General features: G+C 43.5%; 1 protein-coding gene across 5 annotated transcripts in view; it reads left to right on the top strand.

The window, feature by feature from the left end:
• HCFC1 (host cell factor C1) overlaps positions 1 to 13,264 on the top strand; it is a 37,243-nt gene that overhangs the window by 10,063 nt on the left and 13,916 nt on the right. For 4 of the 5 annotated variants that reach the window (XM_078609597.1, XM_078609595.1, XM_078609598.1 and 1 more), the window contains exons 9-13: positions 2,983 to 3,098; positions 5,709 to 5,879; positions 6,766 to 7,002; positions 9,171 to 9,269; positions 12,552 to 12,786. In XM_078609597.1, coding sequence (XP_078465723.1) covers positions 2,983 to 3,098; positions 5,709 to 5,879; positions 6,766 to 7,002; positions 9,171 to 9,269; positions 12,552 to 12,786 — 858 coding nt within the window. The remainder of the gene's footprint in view (positions 1 to 2,982; positions 3,099 to 5,708; positions 5,880 to 6,765; positions 7,003 to 9,170; positions 9,270 to 12,551; positions 12,787 to 13,264) is intronic. The other variant, XM_078609596.1, reaches the window with a different exon arrangement.

Below are 13,264 nucleotides of genomic sequence, written 5' to 3'. Positions count from 1 at the left end.
ACGTGGATAAAGACCCATCAGAGGGACTTCGGTAGTTCTGACATTTCCTGGGGCTGTGTTGGCACTGATAGCTATGAGAGTTTTGAATTAAACTTGTGTCTCATGGCATGATGCCAATCGCACAATTACAATATAATTGACAGAAATTTCCTTCCAAATTGTTGGGAAAGTCATGCAGAAATTTGCTTGTGTGCCATGTAACTGAAACTATTACTGTCGTTCCTAGAATGTCCAGTGGGAGGCGGACTAGCTACTCTCAGAGGGGGGATTGAAGGGAGCCTGGAGAGGGGGGGGGGATGTTTGTGGTCTACTGTTGACCACAGTTAGTGGTTGACGAGGGAGTGGTTAAGCAAGCAGTGATTTCTTGTCACATACATAAATTTAAGTACGTGAGAGGCACGGGGAATATCAGTAGCATGTGAGATGCTGATTAAATTCAGTTGCAAATGTAATACTGCACCAAATGCTGGCTCTAACACTTTTTTCAATGTATATGGTCAAATTCTCCAAACTGTTACAAATCAAAACCATTCTACTCTAATAAGCTCAGCTCTAAATATGAATTTGCCCAGGAAAGCCTGAAGGCTTATTTTCAGGAGGCAGCTTGTTGCATTGGGATTTCTGGTCGATTGGCATTTATAAATTAGTGCTTGTGCGAGGATGAAACGGGAATTACCCAGAAAAAACGCACACATATGAAAGGATAATACTCAACATCAAACAGGTTAATGAACCCACTTGCAGTAATCCCATCTGGAAACCTACACCATCACCCCGCACAGAAATCTGCTCTTATCAAGATGCTCATTCATCGAGTGAAGAAAGTGTCAGATGGTGAGTCTGAGAAATGAAATTCAACATGTTAAAGAAGCGCTGCAAATGAACAGTTACAATGATGCACAAATCAACAGGGCATTGAATGCCAAATCAAATAACACGAGCATTGAAACTGCCCAAGTAATTAAAACGATCAAAATACCGTACATTGCGGGAGTAACTGATAAACTAGCCAGATGTTTGGAAAAAGAAAACATCCGAGTCAGATTTGGCACGGTACATAAAATACAGAAATTAATATCTGGTACAAAAGATGTATTACCGAAGCTATCAACAGAAGGTGTGTACAGGAGTAACGGCACGTGTGGCAAATTCAATATTGGGCAAACAGGATGAATGATCAGCACAAGACTAAAAGAACATCAGAGAAATATTAAATACTCCCAAATACAGCAGTAGCAGAACACGCGTGCCAACAAGGACACTCAATTGATTTTGATTATGTTGAAGTCATGTGCAAAACTAGCTACTCCTGGTCCAAGACTAATTAGACAATCTATCGAAATTGAAAGAAATAAAAATTATTTTAACCGTTCGGATAGCTACCCGCCTTAGTGCTGCGTGGAAGTGAATCCTCAAATAATACATTGTTTAAATGCATTCTTACAAAGGGCACCATACTTCAAAAGGGATTACCCTTGGTCTGGCTATTTTCATACACAATGGACATTAAGGGCAAGGTCAAAGGGCTTGCATAATGCACATGCATAATGTACGTTGACTCATTAACCCCCCCCCCCCCACTTTGCGCAAGAGCGCAGAAGTGTGGTCACCACATCTACGCCTCTGTATAAGGAACGAAAACAGGTGGACTTCTCCAAAAATCTGGCTGTCGCCTGATGAAGCTAGTTGTAATTACTGGCGGAACGTCTTTCTCAGATTGTAAATGTTGTGGCTTGGCTCTCCAACACACCGGTGTGCTGTACTCGTGACGAATTGGCATGTTCTGTTTACGTGACAACCCTTACTAGTTGGCCATGTCATGTGGTGGCAGATTTTGACGACATATTTTCGCGATCTAACCCCAAAAAAACCTCATGGATGATATTGGTCACGAAAGTCTACGTGTTAAACTACTCACTCCCGTTGGATAGGCAGCTTCACAAATTTGTTGTCAACCGTTATGAATGTTGAACTTCTTTCGCACCATACGTAGCCAACCGTGAAAATTGGCAGCGTACATTTCCACACTCGACCAATTGGTTAATGTAAATGTTTGATATCTGTCTCGGTAGGGATGCCAGATTTATCTTGTATTGGGTGTGGTGGTGTGATACTGTAAGCCAGTGCTTCAGGTGTGGGGTTTGTGGATCATACATAGATGCTCAGATTGTAAATGTTGTGGTTTTGCTTTACAACACACTGGTGTGCTGTACTAATAATGAATTGGCATGTTCTGTTTACGTGACAAACCTTACTAATTGGCTGTGTCGGGTGGTGGCTGCTTAACGACACATATTTACACGATCTAACCCAAAAAATACCTGTATTATGGAGAGATGCTTGTGTTGGACACTGCCACCTGCAGAGCTGCAAAGTGTGATGGTCAGTAGGTGATGGCAGAGCAAGCTGATTTCCCATCCTCACTATAGATTTTTGTAATCTTAAAACCACATGTTCTGCATCTTTTCCAATTTAGAAATGATTACTTATTAACGAATTGGCCAAGTATCTTAAGCACCCTAATAGTTTTGCGACTTGGAGGCCTAAAACCAAATCCAAATGCGCCAGCTCTCATCAGATCTCAGAAACTAAGGAGATTTAATCCTGGATAGTGCATGGTGTAGCAGGTTGTTTTAAACTTACCTGGGCAGTGCAGCAAAGTATATAGTTGTACTGTACCGCACCTTTGACTAGCGCGGTTAGCCATGTCCAATGTAAAAACGTTCAACATACTGTATAGGCATTTGCCCCCAAAGTCTGTGCTTCTTTCATTCACCAATCCATACTGACCAGTTTGAAGAATGGACGAATAGTCCCCATGAACCTCACGATGTGGGGGGGGGGGGACTGACAAATAGCTGTACATGCACGTGTATTGTATATGTGCTGATAACGACATTCTCGGTGTTTCAAGCACACCACGTGAGCAGTTCTAACACCGTTGTTATCGTGTGCTCCGTGTACGCCTTTTGCTGCCATCAGGAACGACCGTGGTGCGGGTGCAGACCACGCAGGGAGCCGGTGCATCCTCTTCTCCGATCTTCACCGTCACACGCAAACCCACCAACCCGGGCATCACCGTTTCCGCCCTACCCACGGTGCGTGTCACTTGATGCTCCATGTGCCACTGCTGCAGAAAATTACAAACTCCAAACTTAATCCGTAACTTTTTGTTATTCTATTGTCAAGTCGCGCCCATTACCTTGCCGTTTACCAGGAACAACAAATTGCGTGGGTAGGGAATTTTTTATTTATTTATCTCGCTTTGTACTAGAATGCAGTGGTGTTTTTCTTTACGTTATTGCTTGAAGGTATAACCAGCATATGAACTGAATCCATACATCATAAATGAAAATTATACTCGTGTGATGTGGTGGGGGAATTAATTGTTATAAATAGTCATGAAGTTTGTGCAGCCTTAACGCAGTGGTTTGACCCCAGCGACTCAAGTTGTGACTGAACTGCTTCTGGCCCCCCTTCATAACCCACACTGAAAGGCACGGTGAAGTACTATCTAATAACCCCTATGGCTGACGTAACATGGGGTGGCCCATGTCACCACTCCAAATATGGTACAGGGTTGAGGATTTGTGAGTATAAAAGGAAAAAATGACTTTGTTTATTGACATGTTCTATGCCCTGGATGGAGAGAGCGGGATAGGTGTTTTATATCAGCGCCAGCATACATTCGTTTCAGTAATTGCAGTTAGTGTGAGGTCTGCTGTACGTTAGCAGTTTATTTCCCCCTAAGCCACTAGAGGGCGATAGTTCACTGAATTACGAGCACTTACAGAGGTATCTTGCTCTGGTGAGAGTGGGGCAGCACGCTTCTCTTTTTCACAGCCCCGACTCAGTGTTGGAAAGGCTATTCCTACGGTGGGGGTGAGTTCATCTTCGGAACAATCGCGAGTCATTTCTCATAAATTAGTGCAAATTTTTGTGGACCCCTTTTCTCCAGTTGTGCTAAAGGCGTAAAGTCATGAGACGAAGCGTCCTCTGTTTAGAAACCTCAGAGCGGCGACAACTGGCTACAGCTCTGCTGTAGGCTTGTTACATGCCTGTAAAAAAGTATTCTAATAAATTATCGACAATTTAGCCAAATTAAATGCAAAACCAAATATCTCAAGACCAATAATACAGTAGTAACATATAGTACAGTACTTGAGATTTACCCTATTGACATCGCCAAACAAATAAAATTGTCACATGTGCAAGCATTGAACGAGCCAATAACTTGTTCAACTCAACCACTAAGTTGAAGAACATTCGCACACCCAAATTAAGCAATCGGATACGATGTTCTGCTTGAAACTGCCAAGCATCTCCAGAAAAAGCCATAAACACATTACAGGAACAACCAATCACATTTTAATTAAATATTAAAAATTATATCTGATTTTTCTTTACACATTTTTCATTTATCTTTGCCAGTCATTCATATATTTTTTATTCGTAATTACTGATAAAATAAATGAGCCTGTAGAGGGAAAGGTTTGTTAAATTGAACATTAAATAAAGTGTTAAAAATGTTATAATAGTTTATTATGAATAAATCATCTACTTTGTAATGTTTGCACACTGCAATTAATTCATGACAGCTAGATTAAAGTTATTTTCATCAATAAATAATACTTGCATTGGCGTGTTAAGTGCTTATGTATGCGATAATTATATTTGTTTGGCTATGTTGGGTGGTGGAGGCCTTAGGACAGATATTTGGCCAGATTATTACGTAGCCTAACCCAAAAAGTCCCGCATCTCGAATTAGCACGGCTGGCTACGTACGATGCAAAATAAGTTAAACAAAATACATATTACATGCAAATATTCATTATCAACAAAATAGAATGGATTTTTTGTGCCGTCATTGGAGACAAACTCATACCGTATGCTCGTTTACACTTACGATCTGGTTTAACAACGAACAGCTGAAACTTGGATTTTATCTTGATCTTTGAGATACAAATATAGTGGGTCCAACTGCATCGCAGACATTGTTCCTTTTAGAGGCAACACTTTTATTTGTAGCACCATAACACAAAGGGGTTACTGCCCCTTTGCCAGACTACAGCAAGTTACTGCTACGAAGGGTCGAGCTTCCAGCTTGTAGAATGCAGCGACCCCGGTCACTCTCAGGGACCCGTCTTATATCCCTCTCCGGTCGGGGCCACTCCGTCCTCGGCCCCGCCCACCTTCCTGAACATTCTTGATCCCTCTGGAACCTTCTCAAGAGCTCTCTCCGGACACGTGATCCGGAATGTCCACACAGGGGGCACCAGGTGGGGGAACTGGGGTCAACCAGAGTGCCACGGCCCGGGGCAACCCTGCCCCTGGGCTGACACTCACTCCCTCCCCCTCGAGGGAGCCCCCACCACACGCTGTGCGTGGTGCCCGCACTATCCCAGTGCTCGCCGAGCCCCGCTAGGGCTGGTACTACACACAGCCACCCACGGTGCTGTCCACGATGTAGGAACATCGAGCGGCACGACCCTTCCGGGCCGGCACCATACAGTGACATCCCTGATGTCACTACACAAATACAAATTTACCAACTTTATTAACAATGCCTTTATAACATGAAATATAGCAGGCTAACGTCTCAACACGAAAGCACAAACTGTCAACAGCTCAACCTTGCGCATGATCAAAGCTGCCTCTTACCGTTGGTAATTTATTTTATTTTAGTTTTCACTGTGGTCTTGTTTCAGACCGTTTCTGGCACGCCACAGATGAGTGGCATGGCAGCGCTTGCTGCTGCGGCTGCCGCCACCCAAAAGATCCCTGCAGGGGCCTCTTCATTGGCAGCCACCACAACCACACTCGCAGCTGGATCCACAGGCATCCCAGGCACCATTAAAGTTCCTCCCGGCACTGTTGTGGTAAGGGACCGTGTCTCACATCTCAATGCGGTGGTGAGTGACGTCGGTCGTTCCCGACTCTTGGCAAATCCTGGGGGTGTATATTACATCGCGTTGGAAGAAGCAGTTATTATTGGACATGTTGATTGATGATAACTTTTAGTAATGTGTTTTTTTATGTTTAATTATCACTAGCGCTAAACAAACGCGATTAACAATCCAATTTTCAACTCTTTACACTGTCCCCTATAGAAATAAAACTTCAGTCGCTTAATTACTTCATTTAGTATATTGCCACGACCTTTGGCATGGGAAGCGAGGGCGCTACCAACTGCGCTACTCCGCCACGGCCTGTGGAGGGGTTACGCTCTGGGCTCTTATACTGTGACGTTCTGCCAAAGCCAAGAATGCGTTCTATTTGAATATATGTCAAATAATTTTTTTTTGCCTAAAAAGTGTAAAATTTTGGGACTTTTTTTTCACGAACATTAATTGTCTGTCACAACGAGTCTGTGTGGAAAATGTCAGCTCGATTGGATCACGGGAAGTGGGTTAAAAAACGACCGAAAGATTTGCACGGTCATAAGCAAGCAAGCACGCAAGCAAGCAAGCATGCGAACTTAATATAAAGGATTTAAAAACATTTTGTTGTACTAGTTTTTGTCTTAAGTGAAGATGATGATCCACCTCATTTGGTCGTCGTCATTAACGGCGCTTTAGTACAAAAAAGATGCCGCTCTGCAAAAGAATGGCGCGATCAATCGGTAGCTCCTAACCATTTCAACATCCTTTTTTTCTTCATTTACGCACGACTATGGGCCCATTAACACGTTAATAGAGCCACGACCCTCTGATGGCGGTAACAGCGGCAGGATTTCTTTAAGAGCAGTATTATTTTTGAGTATAGCGCCATTCCCTTCAGGTGAACGCTCCTGCGACCTCCATGCTGAAGTCGGCCATGGCCCAGGTGTCTTCACCCGGAACAGTGTCGGGGACCTCGGGCAGGCCCATCATCACCGTGCACAAGTCCGGCACCATCTCGGTAATGCCGCAGGCGCAGGTGGTCACCACCATGATCGGAGGCGTCACCAAGACCATCACCCTCGTCAAGAGCCCCCTGTCCGTGGCTGGGGGCGGCACACTGGTACGCCGTCGCCCGTGACGGGAGAGCGTCGCGTTGTTGCACCATCTACTCCGGCTGAAAAGTTATTGGCCGAGAACATTTGTCCATACCACCTGAGGAGACAAACCTTACCCATTGTGGCTTGTGGCTGATTTCTTTGTAAAAAAATTACCCAAATGTTAATGCAAGTGGAAGTTGACAGGCAGAGGACAATGATGGTAGTAGGTTGCTGTATCCTCCGTTTAACCTGGAGATTAAATAAACCAATTGATACATCTGTAACGGTGTTTGCCTCTCTTGCGAGGGCGACCTCGGTGCCAGCCTCCACCTGCTTTGTGTTTACATATATTTTAGTTTAACTGGCCAGCTGCATTATGCTTCTTGGCAGCATTAACCAGTGTATATTGGCTAAATTTTAAATAATTATTACTTTTCATCATGATGTAAATATTACTAGTGCCCACCGATTGGTCTGTGAACCCACACTTGTGGCCGAGCGAGTACCAAGTGGCGATAAAATTATAGCATGCTTGGGTTTAGTGCTAATACATATGCTGAGTAAACACAGGATTTTATTGCAATAAATGTAGCAATATGTCTTCCTGAAAAGTAAGTTATTAAATAGCATTCTAAAACACCATAACGTGTTTTTTTTCTTGAATACGATTGTAATGTTTTTCGAGTGCCGCATGGTCCAGAGTGCTGTGCTTGGCACCCCAGAGACCCTGGGTTCGAATTCAGGTTTCAACTACCTGTGGTTAAACCAGGTTATCAAATGTAGTTACGTGATGGCATCAGCCCGGTCAACAGTGATCCATCATATTGTTTGGTTTTGCACTTGATGTGCCTAAATTCCAGCTGTTAATAATTATAATTGTATTTATTTCACTGTCTAATGAAACATGCCTTTTTGGGAAAGTGCAACACCCTATTGTCTAAACTTCTAAAGGGTAAAAATTACATTTTGAAGGATTTTTGGTCATTCTGAAAAATCTCGCCCATGGGCAAATGTCGACCACACACAGAGTAAACGTTTCTGTGAGAATAAAAAATGCCTTATTTGTCACGTGGCAAGAAGGCAATTAGAATACATTTAGAAAAAATACAAACGTATTAAAATAACATAGTGTAACTGTTTTTTTATTGTGTTTGGTCGATGGTTGAATCTTTTTTCTGGGCTATTTTGTGGGGCAGTGGGGTGATTAATTGTATTTTTCACACTTTGTGCTATGTTGTGTTTCCTACAGTTGACAACTTTTCTATCCATAGTTTTTGTGAGCTTTTCTTTTTTTGTCTTTTATGTTAGCCAATTTGCCTGCCCACCTAAACTAATATCATGTTTCCTTAAAATGTTTATATTTCTATATCTGCAAAGATTTGTTTTATTTCATGTGCATTTATTTTTACAAAACGACTTGCATATGGCTTTAAATCTGAGATCAGCTTAACATATGCTGTTAACTGATAGATGATGGAACCCACCAGAGTATATTTTAGTTCACTTTCAAAATGCAGTCGATCCATGGTACATTCTGGAAATATAAAACTAACAATTTACCTCTCGAACCCTGGTTATTTTTCCCCTGTGCCGAGCAATGGCTTTTATCTTTCTAAAATAAATTTTTGACATGCTTCACATGTCCAACGCCAAAAATGTGCTGCATATTGTTAGAAAGATGTTATTAAAGCACACTACTGTGGGGGTGCTTCTGAAGTGACGTTTAATTCTTTATTTCAGTTAATTGTAAGACGTGATGGACAGTTCAGGATATATAGCTGAAGCTAGTTAATCTTTAAGATAAGAGCTATTTGTTTATTGGGTCACATCACCCTTCACCGATGTGGCAAAAATATTCTGGAGTTCAAATAACAGTGACGTCCTTGACTTAAAGCTATTCAATTACGTGGGACTTCTTTTTAATTAAATGAGGAACTACTTTATTTGGTTGACCCAGCCTGGTTGCTCAGTGGTAGAGCGAGTGGCCTGCGCTTACAAGGTTCACACAGCTTTAATGCTCAGATTGAGCAGGGAATCTCTATTATTTTTATTGCTGTGGTTTGGGTGATTTTTTTCTGCCTGGGCCTTGTTGTTTGTGCGCATAGTGACACTGCCTTTGTATCCTCCCCCCCTTGCTGTCCCCTCCGGCTGTGTTGTGTATGTATCCTCTCCCGCCTGCCTGTCCGTGTAGCTCTCCAATCTGGGCTCTCTGGTGACGCTGATGCAGACTAAGCCTGTGCAGTCTGGGGTTGTCACTTCGCAGGCGAGCTCTCTCGCCCACTTCATTCAGGTTAGCCTCCTTCGCTTTGTCCTGTGGCGGCGAGTGGTTTGCCGGTTTGTGTGTGCTGCTTGATTTTTATTTTGTCGGTCCCGCAAGCTCTTGACGGCAGCTTGTAGGATCGTTTGAAAAGCCATCTGCCTCCTTTTATATTAACCCTCTTGTACATTAATTATGAGTATCAAAACCAAAAACAAATTTTATTTGGATAAACCCTTTCACAGCCCACCCATCTATTCTCCAGACCCGGCGATGCCTTCCTGTGGCCGGTCCCGATATTTCAGATGACTGAATGTAGGTTTTGTTTGCGGGTCACACAAACATGATATGTCTGCTGCTATCCACAAGCATTAATGCTGATATTTTTCACCAAAAAGCAAACGAACCAAGTTTACAGGATTAATAACAAAAACGAATACAAAGTGACCCGCTGCAGGGTGACGTACAGTTGATAATGTATGGCTCGAGCATAATTGTTGTCGTTTTAGAGTTCGTGTGCAACTAATGCTTCCAATCCCTGTAGCAGCCTGCGTACGCTCGTGAAGATAATTGTAATGCTTGGATCCACACTAACGCAATAAATAAGCCCAAACTGGAGCCAGTAAACAAGCTTTTGTGTGCCCAACGTTGGCATCATCTGCGGGGAAATGTGTTGCCAGTTGGCCGGTGAATTTCTCAACAGCAGGAGGTTGTTTATCAAGTTGGTGTGGAACTGAGCAGGGGTGTGCCTCCTGTTGTGCTTGATGGGAAGGGCTGCGACTCATCCTCAGTGCTTGCAGATGGCCTGGTGCACATGATGATGGGTTCACCTTTACTGCGTGTAAAGTTTAATTTCCAGAGCAAGCATTGTTTTGCAACAGTGTTTGTGCATTGATTACCGTTGCGCAAGTACACTGATGGGGATCATAGCCTTTCCCGAGTGGATAGTCTCGTGCGTGCTTCTGAGAACATCCCTAACACTGGTTCAACCTTTTTTATTGACAGTTGTCCTCCCAATCTCATTCATACTGCTGTTCTTGTAATGTCTTAATATTAAGACATTCTGAATTCTCAAAGTTACCAGTGTAAAAAAATCTACTTGTGTGAGAAAATGGTCCCAGAAGATGGCATCACAGAACCGTTTATAAAGTCGCAACAATTGCCTTTTAGCCACACAAAGGGTGGTGCACATTTCATTTTCAAATAGTAATTTCACCATGGCAATCAAACCATTTTGTTTTTGTGCATTATTTTGTGACCAAGCTGAGACCATCATCTCACTATACTTGTGAATCCAGTTTAATTTTATGTAGGTGCCACGATTCAAACCCAGTCTAACAGAAGTGCTGGCTCATTGCCTTGATAACACTTATTAGTCCCTTAAATTGCCTGGCCACCTGAGTACATTAGCAATGCATATTTAATTTTCATTGCAACAACGCATGTCCACCACTGAGATGTGGGATGGCCCCAGCGAGTCATCGCTCCCTTATTTCTCGCACCAATGTACTTCATTTAATTTTGTGCCCCCAGGCTTTGGCATCTGGGGTGTTGTTTTCATTTGGGGGGATTGTAAGGAAAGAAGAAAAAGATACACGCAGAATTTGGCAGTTGTCCTACCAGTGGGGGAAAATAAACATGTTTTGTTCAGTGGCTGCCAGCGTCACCTCCGGGTAGAGCCATGGTGCAATCGTTGTGGTGATTGGTGCTCGAAATGTGCAATGAACTGCACAAGGCACACACCCCCCCACCACCGGGGAGCCATTGCAACATCCATGATGGTTACAGTGAGGGAAACGCAGCATTTTAAATGTGTGCACAACTCAAGGCTATTGTATGTCCAGTCCGTAATTATACAATGCATCAGCTTACAAAACAATCCTCGAGATGTTAGGGAAGCTGGTTTTTAAATGCCGGTTCATAATATTAGCATATTAATTCGTACATCGGGGGCCAGCCAGTGTTGCCATCCACTATTGGCTGCTGGAGCTTCATGTTTCCACCGTGTCGAGTAAAGTTAATCCTTTATAGAAAGTCGAGTGCTAAACATATCCAAGTAAATCCCAGCAGCATATCTGTTAATGTCGGCAATGATTTGTATTACTTTGGCTGAAAGCTAAGATAAACGGTTTGTTCCAATAAGGTGTCTTGGATAATTGGGAGTGCTCAGTGTGTGTATGCACAAATGTGAACAGAACAACTGCATAGAATAGCAATAATCTATGGTAGCTTTTGCACAACTCCTTGTTTATTAATAACATTTCCCATTAATTGATGTGATCCTATCACCACTCGTCTTATATTCACCACAGTGTAAAAGTAAGGTTGTTGAATTGTAACCCTTAATCATGGTAATGCACTAGGATAATAGTTTCATACCTAGCTAGATTCTACATATGCTAAACTGGGCAAAACAAATCACATTTATTTCAGACTAATAAACTCAATTTTATTTATTTATTTCATTACGCTTGTTTACCCAGGAAGGCTTCAACGAGTTTGAGGACAAGTTTTTGCAGTCGGGGGGCCATAATTGCTACGTACTTTTAAATTGATAATTTGCTAATCATTTTTATCATTTGCCAAATTTGGACCATGATGCAGGCACACAATGGTTTACTCTTGTGAATGACGTCGCAGGATCGTTAATTTACACTGTGAAGCAGACGCCACTTATCTTGGGAGATTCTGCTATGCTACGATGGTTAGTACACTGGACTTGCAGTCCAGAGGTCACCAGATAAGATTCGAGCTCCCGGCAGTGCGGTTGGGCAGACTTCTTATATTCCTTTGCCCCTGTCCACCCAGCAATTACCCAGCAGTTAGGTGATTGGCTGGTCGGGGTGAGGGGGTGGGGGGAGGTAAAATCTGGGTATTTCCTCTTCTGGACAGTGGAAAGGTAGGCCAAATACTGGACATGACACACCCATACTTGGACATCTTTGGAAAATAGCTTCATAGCTCATCAGATTCCTCCATTATAAAAAAAGATTCCGATTCTGACCCTCTTTATGGAGCGCCCTCTATCATTTGAGTGAGAAAGCAATTGCAGAGTTGCAGTTTCACCTTTTTATTGTGTTGCGGAGTGGGAGACCGAGGACGGGTCTTACGGTTTTTCCCTCCACATATAGAAACATGCGTTAGAGTATTTTGGCTGCTATTAACTTAAACGTGATAAGCCGCTTTATTGAGCTGTCATTTGTGGCCAGGTTGCTTCTGAAAAAGAGCTATCTCGCTCAGTGGGCCACACCTGGTAAAAAAAATTGTAATCGAGTAATTTACATCCCTATCATCTCTCCACCATTTGCACCACAGACCAAGGGCACCTTGCCTCCGGGCGCTACCATCGTGAAGCTGGTGACATCGGCGGACGGCAAGCCTGCCACGCTCATCACCACCTCGCAGGCGGGTGGCATGACTGGCACGGCACAGATCCTCAACATCGGTGCCATGGCCGGCCACACGGGCACCGTCATGGGCAAGCCCGGCGGTGCCACCATCATCAAGACCATCCCAATGTCGGCGCTCATGGGCCAGGCTGGGGCTACAGGTGACCGATCACACAGTGCTTGACTGGATACAAAAATCTCATCGGATTATGGTATTGCTTTGTTTCCACTCATGCGGGGAACCAGGCTCTGCTGGCACAGGAATGGCCTAGTTTGGTTTCCATTTATCGTGGAGGATCCATGGGTTGTTTGTGTGCCCACGCTCCATAAGCTTGTTTTTGTGGCCTTGGGCTTCTCTGACCCCTGCCCTGCTCCCTTCTCTCCACAGATAGGGGATGGAGGTTGGTAATCAAAAACAAACAAATACAGTATAGGCATGGGATCGTCATCATCGGCCTTGTTAAAATCCACTGCTGGATGAAAGCCATTTTTCACAGTCTTGCGACGTAACAATCCCATCTGGCTCAAGCACGCGAACTGCTTTCATCGCTCCAATCCTCTACGTTGGATGTCCACTCCCTTCATAAGTCTCGACCACCGTGTCCAGTCCATGCCCAGTTCTTTTCAAGTCATTGAGAT

This window comes from Lampetra planeri, chromosome 32 (assembly GCF_965212315.1).
Source record: "Lampetra planeri chromosome 32, kcLamPlan1.2.h2, whole genome shotgun sequence".
Lineage (NCBI taxonomy): Eukaryota > Metazoa > Chordata > Hyperoartia > Petromyzontiformes > Petromyzontidae > Lampetra > Lampetra planeri.
The sequence above is the reverse complement of the archived record's forward strand: the minus strand, read 5'-3'. Positions and strand labels throughout refer to the sequence as shown.